Source organism: Rhincodon typus, chromosome 36 (genome assembly GCF_021869965.1).
Source record: "Rhincodon typus isolate 14 chromosome 36, sRhiTyp1.1, whole genome shotgun sequence".
Taxonomy (NCBI): Eukaryota; Metazoa; Chordata; class Chondrichthyes; order Orectolobiformes; family Rhincodontidae; genus Rhincodon; species Rhincodon typus.
The window spans coordinates 17,092,683-17,106,117 of record NC_063367.1 but is presented as its reverse complement, the minus strand read 5'-3'; the positions used below and the strand labels follow the sequence as shown (position 1 = coordinate 17,106,117).

General features: G+C 42.2%; 2 protein-coding genes across 4 annotated transcripts in view; one reads left to right on the top strand and one right to left on the bottom strand.

Moving 5' to 3' along the window:
• The window catches only part of LOC109929142 (dual oxidase 2-like), a 702,670-nt gene that overhangs the window by 290,028 nt on the left and 399,207 nt on the right, over nt 1-13,435 (bottom strand). The gene's annotated exons all lie outside the window — the stretch shown is intronic.
• The window catches only part of ccdc33 (coiled-coil domain containing 33), a 280,780-nt gene that overhangs the window by 152,961 nt on the left and 114,384 nt on the right, over nt 1-13,435 (top strand). For both annotated transcript variants that reach the window (XM_048617213.1, XM_048617212.1), the window contains exons 12-13: nt 1,438-1,571; nt 3,008-3,079. In XM_048617213.1, coding sequence (XP_048473170.1) covers nt 1,438-1,571; nt 3,008-3,079 — 206 coding nt within the window. The remainder of the gene's footprint in view (nt 1-1,437; nt 1,572-3,007; nt 3,080-13,435) is intronic.

Here is a 13,435-nt window from a genome sequence, read left to right as displayed (position 1 = left end):
ACTGGCGTGTAGGAGGTTGAGAGGTGACCTTATAGAAGTTTATAAAACCGTAAGGAGAATAGATAGGGTTAATGGTAGTTGTCTTTTCCCTAGGATGAGGGATTTCAAGACTAGAGGTACGTTTTTAAGGTGAGAGATTTATAAAAAGACATGAGGGGCAAATTTTTTACACAGAGGGTAGTTCACGTGTGGAAAAAAACATCTTGAAGAAGTGGTGGATTGGGCACAATTACAATGTTTAAAAGACATTTGGAAAAGTATATGAATAGGAAAGGTTTGGAGGAATATGGGTCAGGAGCAGGCAGTTGGAACGAGTTTAGTTTGGGATTATGCTCAGTGTAGACTGGTTGGACTGAAGGGTCTGTTTCTGTGCTGTATGACTCTATGACTATGACTCTACGTTTCACTCGAATGAATGATTTAACTTTCCAAGTTGGACAGCCATTGCAGATTGTATTTGCAAACAGTGATTTATTTTGCATTGAACTGAATTCTGAGGTTTTTGTCCTGCAGCTCCACTTATCTGATGGAAACATTTTTAAATTCACCTTTTGAGGAAGGCAGTTCTAAAGATTCACAACCCTCCAAGAGAAAAATATTACCTAACTTCTGCCTTGATGGGTGGCCCCTTATAAACAGTGGCCCCTAGTTACACATTCTCCCATCATTCACAAAAGAATGCAAGTGAATTGGTGCTGGAAGTGGAATTGTCAAATGAAAATGTCAACTCCAAAGTTGATAGAATTTCATAAGGCAAGGGGGTAAAGGACTTTCTTTACACTGTTTTGGGATGAGAACATTGCTGAGAGTCCAGCTTTTGTTCAAAGTTCCCTTGAGAGCAGTTATTGGTCAATTTGTAAAAAAAAGCTGAAAGAAATGTGGATGCTGTAAATCAGGAACAAAGACAGAAGTTGCTGGTAAAGCTCAGCAGGTCTGGCAGCATCTGTGATGAAAAGAATCTGAGTTAATGTTTCGGGTCCGGTGACCCTTCCTCAGAACAAATTGTTTTTGGTCAGTTTGTGTCAGGATTCATATGTAGGCCACTTGAGGTAAAGACAGCAGATATCTGTCTATAAAGATCATGAGTGAACCAGATGAGTTTTTAACAACAGTCAGTGATAGTTACAGGTCACTATTACTCATGCTGGCTTTCAATTCACATTTTAATTGAGTTTAAAATTAAACCAGTGGTGGGATTTGAACCCAGAAGCCCAGAAACTGTGTTTCTGAGACTAGTGCAGTGATTTTACTGTTCTGTCACCTTCTCCCTTTATCAGATGGCTCAGGGTCAGAGATTGCTTGATGATACCACTCTGGAGGACCTTAAAGTTGCTCTAGTAATGTGAATGGCCTGCTCTTGTTTCTATGATAACAATCCTCATGCTCTGACCCACTGGAGTGTGACTAACAGGTTTTGTTGCATGTCCTCACTGGCAGTGATGAACACCATCAGCTGGTACATCCGCAGCCCACTCGGGTTCTCGGTGGTGCCCCTGGACCAGGGTGCCTACCACACACTGATGGCAGAGAGTGGAGGCCGTGGATTGCGGGTAGACGGCTTACCTGTGCAGGTGAGTGTTATTCTGCTTGGGATTGTAATTGGAAATAAGCCCTGAAACACGCAGTGGGGTGGGGGGGGGCAAGGTGTGACAATGATAAAGGAAGTCAGGAACGGTATCCATTGACCCTGTTTCATCCAGCGAGCCCTACCCAGAAGGAGCCTCTTGAGAGAAGGAACTGTGCTGGCTTCCATGGTCAAATAGTTGACTGATTCTGAGCTCCACAATTACTACACAATAGTCACCATATCTAAAAGAAATTCCTTCAACAGCTTGATTGCAAGGCTGTTTAAGAACATTTGTAAGAACTAGAAGCAGGAGTAGGCAGTACAGCCCCTTGAGCTTGCTCTGCCACTTAGTTTGATCGTGATTGATGTCAACTTGGCCTCAACTCCACATTGCTGCCCCTTCTCCATTACTACTTAAAAATGTCTCTATCTCCTTAAATTTAATCTGTGTTTCAATATCCACTGCACTCTGGGGTAAGGAATACCACAAATTTACAACTCTTTGAAAAATGTAATTTCTCCATAATCTGTTTAAAATCTGTTAACCCTTATTCTAAACCTAAGACTTCTTATTCCAGGTTGGCCCATAAGAGAAGGCATCTGTGCAACATCTAGTTTGTATGTCTACATCTACTGCGTTTAGGAATGGAATTATTCTTGTCGTCCCTAGCAGAAGTCTTTCTGCAAACAGAGCAGAGGGCTTGGTTTGTGGACAATATCAATTAAATCTAGGGACAATGATAAAGATAGAGCAAGAAGAATGTCTACTGACCCCGTCTCATCCAGGGTCTCCTACCCAGAAAGAGCCGAGTGAGGGAAGGAACTGTGCTGGCTTCCATGGCCAAATAGTTGACCGATTCTGAGCTCTATACTTACTATACAATAATCACCACATTTAAAAAAAAAGGAAAAAAGGACATTGGAAAAAAAAATTAAACCTAGACCAAGCTATTGTGATCCCTGCAAACCCTGCCCCTATGAACAAAGCTATCCATTGAACCCCAGGCTTGTTGATTTGCCCCGTCATCATCAAACTTGCTTTCTTTAAGCCTTTACGAGATGTAAGTGTTACTGGCAAGGATAGCATCTACTACCCATCCCTAATACCCCTGAACTGATCGGCTTGCAATAGCCATTTAAGAGGGTAGTTAATAATTAGTCACATTGGTGTGGGACTGGCATCACGTGTAGGCCAGACCAGGTAAGGATGCCAGATTTCCTTCCCTAAAGGGCATTAGTGAACGAGAGGGGATTTTACGACATTTGATGATAATTTTATAGTCACCATCACTGAGACTAACTTTCAATTCTAGAGTCTGACCCGGTATTAAATATTTATTTGAAAGAGCTAATCAAATCTGTTCCTTTTACCCAGACTCATCCATTCCTTTACAGTAGCAAGTAATGAAAAGTCTCGTTGTTTATTTTCTGTCTCTACAGGGCAACAACTTGAGAACAATATCCAACACCACTCCCACTGTTGGTCTCGTTCTCCGTCTCATTGCCTCCGAGGTAACATTGATTGAAAACAGCTTTACCTGTGTTAACATTCCGTTACATATTAATAGCTCCACTATTTGTGGCTTCTTGGGCCCTAACTTCTGAAACTCCTTCCCCAAACCTCTCCAGTTCTCCTTCCTCATTTTAATGCGGAGGAGCTGGTGTTGGACTGGAGTGGGCAAGGTCAGAAGTCAGACCATGCCAGGTTATAGTCCAACAGGGTTGTTTGAAATCACAAGCTTTTGGAGTGCTGCTCCTTCGTCAGGCGAAGCTTATCAAGCTAGTGATTTCAAATAAGCCTGTTGGACTATAGCCTGGTGTCGTCTGACTTCTGACCATTTTAATGCAGTTCTCCAAACCCATCCCTTGTATGACACGTTTTTGTCTAATAATGGTTTTCTAGGTCAAAGCTGCTTTACAAATGGCAGTTGTTGTTGAAAGCTCGTCCTAATGTCTATTAATTCTTGTTCATTCTTTCCCACAGTTGAAATTCTTCATCACCTTTTGGCTTTCCTTCTTTCTAAATGTTTCATGTTTTAATCTCCTGACTTTGGCTCAGTGGTGTCTCTCTGAATGCTTTTAACCTTGGTTCTATGATGGCCATTAAACCATCATCAATTCCAACAATTAATCATTTTAGAGCAAAATTTTCAGTTGCATGATATTCCCTACATGAAGTAAACCAAAAAGAAAAGCTTTAATTAGAACATAATTCCTAATTAGTCATTGGTGAAAAGAGAAACATAGAGACATAGAATCATAGAGCTGTACAGCGTGGAAACAGACTTTTCAGTCCAACTTGTCCATGCGAACCAGATATCCTAAATTAATCTAGTTTCATTTGCCAGCATTTGGCCCATATCCCTCTAAACCCTTCCTTTTTATAAACCAATTCAGATGCCTTCTCAATGTTGTAACTATACCAGCCTCTGACAGTTCATTCCATGCACGCACCACCCTCTATATGAAAAAGTTGCCCCTTGGGCCCCTTTTAAATCATTTTCCTCTCGCCTTAAACCTATGCCCTCTAGTTTTGGACTCCCACCACCCCCCCCAAATCCCAGAGAAAAGATGTCGACTATTCGCCTTATCTATGTCCCTCATGATTTTATAAACTGCTATAAGGTCATCCCTCAGCCTCCGACACTCCAGGGAAAATAGCCCCAGTCTATTCAGCCTCCCCCTATAGTTCAAACCCTCCAACCCTGGCAACATCCTTGCAAATGTGTTCTGAACCCTTTCAAGTTTTACAGCGCTCATCAGGACAAATGCAAGAATGCTAAATTTCGCATGATCACAATAATTTGTACCACAGGACAAAAGAGTGCTGATTGGCTGGTAAGTTAATTGACCAAGTCATTGTCATAGAAGAAAGCAAAAGTGAACGATAGGCTCCCCAGGTTCCCAGCAATTCAGAAGAAGAATCAAGACTCTACCCTATCCCATTTGCTTGCAGAGAACAAGTCCTTCTGAATGACAGTATGTCACTCGCAGAAAGAGCACATTACAAGCTTGACTGATTATCTAAAACTAGTTGACAATGTAGCTATTAGCGTACTTGGGATTGTTCAGCATCCTTCTCTTCTGTAGTAAGTTGTAACAATCCTTCAAAATGTAGCATTTCTTGCAATTTTTCCTGATGATTGCAGGATAAAAGGCATGAAAAAAATGACTGGCAACACATCTCTGCTTTCAGCAATGTTCAAGTTTTGTATGACCAAGTGACTAATTACTAATCGCTCAAATAGAAAAATAATCTATCTTGAAGGACGCAAACCATTATATCTCTGATTGATGAAAACAGCCTTGACAGTATAACTTATAGTTGATATTGCTAGCAGGCACCAGTCTCAGACTGGTATCAGACTAGCACTGCAGGATCATTTCTTTTCCTTCAAACTGGGAGGATGGACAGACTTACTTATCGTATCCAAAAATATTGGTACTTAACGCTGTGCAGCACTTTACACTGGCTTTAGTCATTAATTTGGAGACAGTACAGACCGCAGATGCTGGAAACTAGAATCAGTAAATGTGGAGCTGGAAAAGCACAGCAGGTCAGACAGCATCTGAGGAGCAGGGAAGTCAATGTTTCCAGCTGAAATCCTTCATCTAGACTGGGGAGGGGGACGGGACCCCAGAAATAAATAGAGGGACGGGTTGAGGCTGGGGTGAGGGTAGCTGAGATGGAGATAGGTGGATGCAGGTGTGGGGGTTATTGTGGTTGGTCGGCACGAAAGGTGAAGTGGATAGATGAGTTGGTAGATGAACGGTTGGTGGGGTGGAAAGATTTTGAAGCTGGTGAAGTCAATATTCAGGCCTTTGGGCTGTAAGCTCCCAGGGCGAAATATGAGGTGTTGTTCCTCCAGTTTACATTTGGCCTCACTCTGATAGTGGAGAAGGCCAAGGATGGACATGTCACCAATGGAGGGGTCATTAACTATCACCTACAAAAATCCCAAAGAGGAAGAAGATTGCAAAAATACAGGAAGGGCAAAATGGAAAGTGCCAACAGCTTCATTTGAAATTGTGTGTATGTCTTGGAGTCTCACCTTGCAGTGAATAAGAATGAATACTTCACCGAAAGTCTGTAATGCCATAAAATGATTCACTGTCCTTTTGATAGTCCCACAGCTAGTGGCATAATGAACAATGTTAGGATAACTATACCAGAGTAACTATCATGGGCAATAAAGTCATATTTCTCAAACACTTATGGTAGAGAATAATCACTCCCCTGTGATGTACTATATCTAGACATTCAGTAATAACAGATGAGCACTTGTCAGAACTTGCAATCCAGCACTATAGAAATAGCTGAGAATAATTAATCATTGCCGAGCAAACTTTCTGGTGCATGACATCCCCTGCATGAAGTAAACCAATAAAAAGCTTCAATTAGAACATAATTCTTGATTAGTTGTTGCTAAATAGAGATACGTGTTACGCAAATATCTTGTACGCATCAGGACAAATGCAAGAATGCCAAATTTCAAATGATCACAACAATATACCACATGAGAAAAGAGTGCTGTTGGCTGGCAAGTTAATTGACCAAGACATTGCCATGGAAAATAGCAACAATGAACTATAGGTTTCCCAAGTTCCCAGGAATTCTTAAAAAAAGTCAAAACTTTAATGCATTCATGGAGTCAGACCCTTCGGCCCAATTTGTCCATGCCGACCTAGTTTCCCAAACTAATCTAGACCCATTTGCCTGCATTGGCCCATATCCCTCTAAACGGTTCATTTTAATGTACCTGTCCAAATGTCTTTTAAATATTGTAACTACACCTGCATCTACCACTTCCTCTGGCAGTTCATTCCACATACATACCACTATGTGAAATAATTGTCCCTCAGGTCCCTTTTAAATCTTCCTCCTCCCACCTTAAAACAATGCCGTCTAGTTTTGAACTACCCCACCTTAGGGAAAAAAAACTTTGCTATTCATCTTATTTATGCCCCTCATGATTTTATAAACCTCTATAAGATCACCCCTCAACCTCCAACATTTCAGTGAAAAAAGTCCCAGCTTATCCAGTCTCTCCCTATAACACAAACTCTCCAGTCCTGGTAACATCCTTGTAATTCTTTTCTGCACCTTCTCCAATTAAATAATATCCTTCCTTAATAAGGACATAAGATATCTTCAGTAGGAAAGAAAGATGTGCATTTGTATGGCGCTCTTTGCAACTGCAAGATGTCACAAAGCTCTTTTCCTTTCTGATGGGTTGTCCCTGTTGTAATGTCAGCAACACAGCAGCTAATTTGTGCACAGCAAGCCCCTCCAACAGCAATGTGATAATGACCAGGTTGCCTTCACAAAGTTTTTCCCCACTGTGATCCCATTTCCAGGCTCGAAGAATTTTGAGATTCTGCAGTGAGAACACTAAGAGCGCTGGGTGGGGTATGAGTGACTGGTCAGGAAACGTAATACAAGAATCTTGATAGCAGGCAGCAGGGTGAGTACATGTGAGAAGATGAGGGTGGGGGCCCAGGGAAGGGAGTGTTGGAAGTGGTTTGAGGGGGTGGTGGGAGGGATAAGGGAGCTGGGAGAGGAGGAGGTGAGAGTTGGGGGGCTGGAGAGAATTGTAGGAGGGTTAAGGGGTGAGGGAAAGGTTATGGGTGGGGGGAGGGAAAGGGGAGGGAAGTTTGGAGGGTAGCATTGCGGGAGCGAGGAGGGGAGGGGGAATGTTGGGAGCTGTGCGAGCTCTGCACCAGCTATTGCAGCCTTGGAGATTGTGATTCCCAAATCTAAGCTTGCAACCCCATCAGGGGTCCTGACCCCTCCACTTTGGGACGCACTGACTTGTAGTCTCTGATTTTGCATCTTACAGTCCTCCCCTTTGTATAATTCTGTCATTCATGGCTGTGCTTTCCGTTTCCTTGACCCTAAACTCCCATGCTTCCTTTCAGGTTCCTCCTCTCCTTTAAGATGAAGTCAGAAAACACACGACACCAGATTTATTTGAAATTAGAAGCTTAAGGAGCGCTGCTCCTTCATCAGATGAAGTGGAGGGAAGCGCACAGACACAGAATTTATAGGCGGAGAGATAATGGATAGATAATTGTGTAACTTCTGACTTTGTCCATCCCAGCCCAATACCAGCACCTCCACATCATCCTTTAAGATGCTTCTTATAACCTACCCCTTAGACCAAATCTTTGATCATCTATCCAAATACTTTGTATGTCGTGGTGCCAAATTTTTATCATTACTGGAAGCTCTATTATTATTTGGATTAAGGAATTTTGCTGCATTAATGGCACTAAATAAGTGCACATTGTTGTTTAGGAATGTTGATTGGGAGATGAATAATGCCGAAGATAGCATGGGATCATTGACATGCACATTGAAGGGCAGATTGGCTCTCAAATGAGCCCCTCATTTGAAGAGCGTTATATCTGATAATGTAGCACTGTGCTGAACTGGGAATATCAGCCAAAGGTTTGGCACTTGAGTTGGGGCTTGAACCCTCACCCTTCAGAGCATACCACTGAGTAGTTCAAATTCAACCTGACTAACAGTCAACAGAGTAAAAGTCAGGTGAGTTCTCTAAACTGCCAAACTTGTGCTTCCCAAAGTGTGAAATTGTGAACCTACTTCATTATCCGTATTCCTTTTTCATTCCCAACATTTTTTGAGGTTATTTTCTAATTTTCCCTTCCTCCCATTGTCTTTTGGCCAATGTGTCTGGTTCTGCATGTTCCTTTCCCCCTTCGGCTGCTGTTTACTGAGCTGATTGGAGTGAGTACCAATTATTAAATTTCCTCCTTTTTGTTCAGCCTCCAGCTGGAGCACAGAACGGACAACGATCTCAGTTTGTAATTTTCAGAATCACCCTCCAACCTTTTGACAGCACCTTGCAAGCGCATGACCTCTATCATCTAGAAGAACAAGGGCTTTGGATACAAGGGAACCCCACCACCTGCAGGTTTCCCTCCAAGCCATGGAAATATGTCACTGTCACTGGGTCAACATCCTAAAGTTCCCTCCGTAGCAGCACTGTGTGTGTAATCCCATCACAAAGACTGTAGCACTTCAAGAAGGCAGCTCACCATCGCCTTTTCCAGGACAATTAGGGATGGGTAAAAAATGTGTGTTGCTACATTCTTGAAAATTGGATATAGAAAAAAATAGTCTGATTAAATTAGTTGCCTGACACTTGGCTTTTGTTTGAAAGTGGAGAATTATAGTAGCTTCCAAGAGCAAGAGTTTGTACAGGATAATCTATTGAAGGAGAACCCACTTGTTATTGTATCTGCTTAAATTGAAATTGTGGCAGTAGTGAAGATGGTGGTGATGATGATTATGTAGAAAGAAATCTATGCTGTAGAGGGAGTGCAGCAGAGGTTCACCAGGCTGATATAGGGGATGCCAGAACTCCCCCATAAGGAGAAATTGGCTTGTATTCACTAAGGTTTAGAAGGATTAGGCGGGATTCTGATCGAAATGTATAAAATTCTATCAGAGCTGGATAGACTAGATGCAGGGACGATGGTTCCCTGGTTGGGGTCTCTAAAGCCAGGGGGCACAGTATTAGGATCTGAGGGAGACTGTTTAAGACTGACATGAGGAAATATTTCTTCACTCAAAAGAACCTGGAATTCTCTACTTCAGAAAGCTGTGGAGGACTGAGCCACTGAATATATTCAAGAAAGAGATAGATGCATTTTTAGATTTAAAAGGCATCAACAGGGATATGAAGCAAAAGCAGGAAAATGGCATTGAAATGGAGGGTCAGTCATGATCATATTTAATAGCGGAAGAGGCTCAAAGGGCGAAATAGATTATACCTGCTCCAGGTTTCTATAAGTAAGGGTTGCTTGCAATGTAAGAAGAGCAAATTATGGTCATGATTCTGACGCATATTTTAGATTTTGAACAGTATTTGCTGAACAATGCAGGCCTTGAAATTGTATTTGACTTAAAAATCTCTTCTTTTCATACCTAGTGGAGCGTGACGCTGCCTAGTTTGTTTTTCCCCTGTAGTGTGTTGTCAGTTCAGTCTATCACCAGAGTTTGTAGCTTTATTATAGCTTGATTGAGTAGGAAACTCTCCAGTAGTGTATATAGGATGCTCAACCTGTTTCCCACGTTACTAACACAGCTTCACTGTGCCATCAAGTCTTGGGGTGGGACCTGAACTTGGAGTTTCTTGGTTAAGAGGCAGAGACGCTATCTACTGCACCATAGGACCTCCCTATAAGATCTGGAAATTACGTGAGAAATAATACTGAAATATTCATCTGTTTGAGAGGAAACTAAAGTAAATACATTAACATTTTTGTTGAAAAAGCAGAGGGAAGAGTTTCAGATAGATATGGTGGGTACAAAGCAGCATTACATCAAATCATTTCAGTTTCTCATTGGGATGTCTTCTGTTGAACTTCATTTCACTTTAGTGTGTCCTTGTGATAAAATACCATGCATTAAGATGAGTTGGTATAAAGCATAATGATATGGAGATTTTATTGATATTCTGTGGGTGCCTTGGGGTTTGGTTGCTGAGGAATCCATATTGGTGGTACTTATGAGTGATTGCCCATGGGTCATATCGAAAGACTGTGCATGTGATACATTATTCACAAGGGTACAACTTGGTGCGGAATTAATTCATTTTATTACAGCTGCTTGCCAAAGTAAATTAACAGTTTCAGCCAAGCACTAAACTATCAAGGTATTTATTTTCGGATGATTGTTGTGGCCCTGTTTTATGGGACAGTAATTTGTATCCTTGATGATCAGCCTTGTGTATAATTTAATGTTTGCAGCGGTCACTGTTTGAAATTCTGTTATTAAATCCAAACCTCATCAGTACAACTGTCCCTGGCTAGTGTTGCTCTATCACAGGGGCAACTTGCAACTTTTTGTACACTGGTCTATGTGAATTCTCTGTCAGAGGGAAAACCTGAAAAATATCAATCCATTAGATAGCCGATGAGCCACTTATGGATTTTTTTGCATAGCACCTTGGTAGGATGGTGGCTCAGTGGCTAGCACTGCTGTTTCAAAGCACCAGGATCCCGGGTTCAATTCTCAAGTGACTGTCTGTGTGGAGTTTGCACATTCTCCCCGTGTCTGTGTGGGTTTCCTCTGGGTGCTCCGGTTTCCTCCCACAGTCCAAAGATGTGCAGGCTAGGTGGATTGGCAATGCTAAATTGCTCATAGTGTCCAGGGGTGTGCAGGCTAGGTGGGTTAACTATGGGAAATGCAAGGTTACAGGGATGCTGTTCAGAGGGTTGGTGTGGACCCAATGAGCCAAATCGCCTGCTTCCACACTGTAGGGATTCTATGATTCCTATCTCCATAGAACCATCTTCAAGAGCTTTGCAAAGAAAGGTTTTGAAGTGGTCTGACTAGTCTTATGTATGTAAAAGGAGCAGCCATTTCCTCATCTCAAGATTCAGTGAAAACACAATGGTTTGAACAATAATATGATTTCCTTTTGTCATGGGCTTAGGTGAGGGGAGATGCGTAGAGGAGCAGCTTAGCATAATGTGACAGAAAAGGTGTTGCTGGACATGCAAACCATTGAAGACGTGAATGCTGGGCCACTAGGATAGTGAGGGATGCTGACACAGAGCTTGGTTGAAGTAATGTGTTCTGGAGAAGATCTTAAGAGTGTGGAAAGAGAGAGGTACAAATGTTGGAAGGTATTTGGAGAGGGAGTACTGTTGAGTAGGGCTGATACAGCGTTGGAGAGGCAGAATACAGAGGAGGGCAGAGATGGGATATGGCTACAGAGCCTTAATTTGGTGATGGTGTGGAGATGCCAGTGTTGGACTGGGGTGGACAAAGACACACGACACCAGATTATAATTGAACAAGTTTATTTGAAATCACAAGGTTTTGGAGCAACTTCACCTGATGAAGGAGCAGCAATCCAATGGCTTGTGATTTCAAATTAACCTGTATGCAGCATAACCTGGTGTCGTGTGACTTCTGACTTAGTTTGTTGAGGATTTGTACATATTGTATAATGCACCAGTTTGGCCTCAGCGCTGTGTCCAGTTCTGGGTGCCACAATTTAGGAACGATGTGAAGGCATTGGAGAGAGAGTGCAGAAAAGATTTACAAGAATGATTCCAGGGAAGAGGAACTTTAGTTATGAAGGTAGATTGGGAAAGTGGGGGCAGTTTTCCTCTGAGAAGAGAAGGGTGAAATGCGAATTAAGATAGATGCTTAAAGTCCTGAGTGGTCAGGGAAGAATAAACAGGAAAAGTACCATCTCCATTGACATAAGGATCTGGAACGGAGAGCTCAGATTAATGGTAATTGGAAAGAGAAGCAATTGCAAGGTGAAACAATTTCTTCAGCAACTATGAACAAAGAAATCAGGAGCAGGAGTAGACCATTCAGCCCTTCGAGCCTGCTCTGCCATTCAATAAAATCATGGCTGATCTGACTGTAACCTCAAATCCCCAGTCTCTTCTACCCTTGATAATCTTTCACCCACTTGCTTAACAAGAATCTGTTTACCTCTGCCTTTAAAATATTTAAGGACTCTGCTTTTCAAGAAAAGATTTCCAAAGCATCTCAATCTTCTGGGAGGACAAAATTGACCACAACTTGTTAACGCTGTCTGCATTCTACTCCTTGACTGATTGCTTGGGTGCTGTGACACTGTTGAGGGGACAGTCATAGGGATTTTGCCACTCTGTCTACCCAGCCTGAACTCAGCCTGCACCAACATAAAAAGCAGGCAAAAAGAACATGTGCTTCATTTTTCCATATGACGCTGAGCAAATCTCACCTCCTACTCCAAATCATTAGTTTACTGAGGGACTAGAGGAAGCACAAAATATATTCTTTGGGTCAGATTGAATGAGCCTGGGAACAATCTCCCTTCTTCCTGGTAAATAATGATGGACGATTTTGCAGGAGGGATGTCCTTTAAGGTGTAAGAAAGGGGAACCAAATTATGACTGATTACTGGTCAGGGTAAAGAGCATCTAAAGCAGATCACACTGAGCGTCCTGTACTAGCCTCTTCATCCTGGCTATTGGAGGAAAACGATGCCCTCATTGTCATGAGCCGTCAGGGATTTCAGTAGATGGATAGTGTAGGTAACTAGCTCCCAGGGGATTGTCTGAATAAACAAGATCAAAGCTGACATATTGGTTATGCATTGAGCTGGATGGAGGTTCAATAATGACCTTCCGGAGTGTCATCTCTCCTGGTGCGTGAGGCATCATTTAAAAGCCAGTCCCCAAGGGTAGATCTGAGGCGCTAATGGTTAAGAACCCTTCTGCATATATTACTCTGAGTCTTGAAATGTAAAGGGATGGAATGAGGTTAGAAAGATGCCTTATTAAGCAGAACTGCTGCTGCTAAGTCAGCTCTCTCTGCACTGAGTGGAAGTCTCCTACAGGCCACCCATAGGGTTAAAAAGTTTTGAGTTGAAAGGGAAAATGCATTTCAGCTTCTAAATTTTAAGACTCATGTTCATCCATACAGCTTTCCCCTCATTTGAACTGCACAGTTTTGCAATCAGCCCTCGCTGATAACTACATAGTATTTAAAACTCAGAAACTGGCCATTCAGCCCAACTAGTCTTCGCTGTTATTCATCCATACAGCTTTCCCCTCATTTGAACTGCACAGTTTTGCAATCAGCCCTCGCTGATAACTACATAGTATTTAAAACTCAGAAACTGGCCATTCAGCCCAACTGGTCTTCGCTGTTATTTATACTCCAAAAGCATCCCCTCCCACCTTACCTAATCCCATCAACATGACCTTCTTTTCATTTCCACCTCTCATAAGTACTGGTTGTCTCACAAATTAATTTCTCATGTCCCAAATTTAAGTGATGTGATTAATATCCCCAGGCCACAACATTCCAGCCGGCAGAGAGAATAA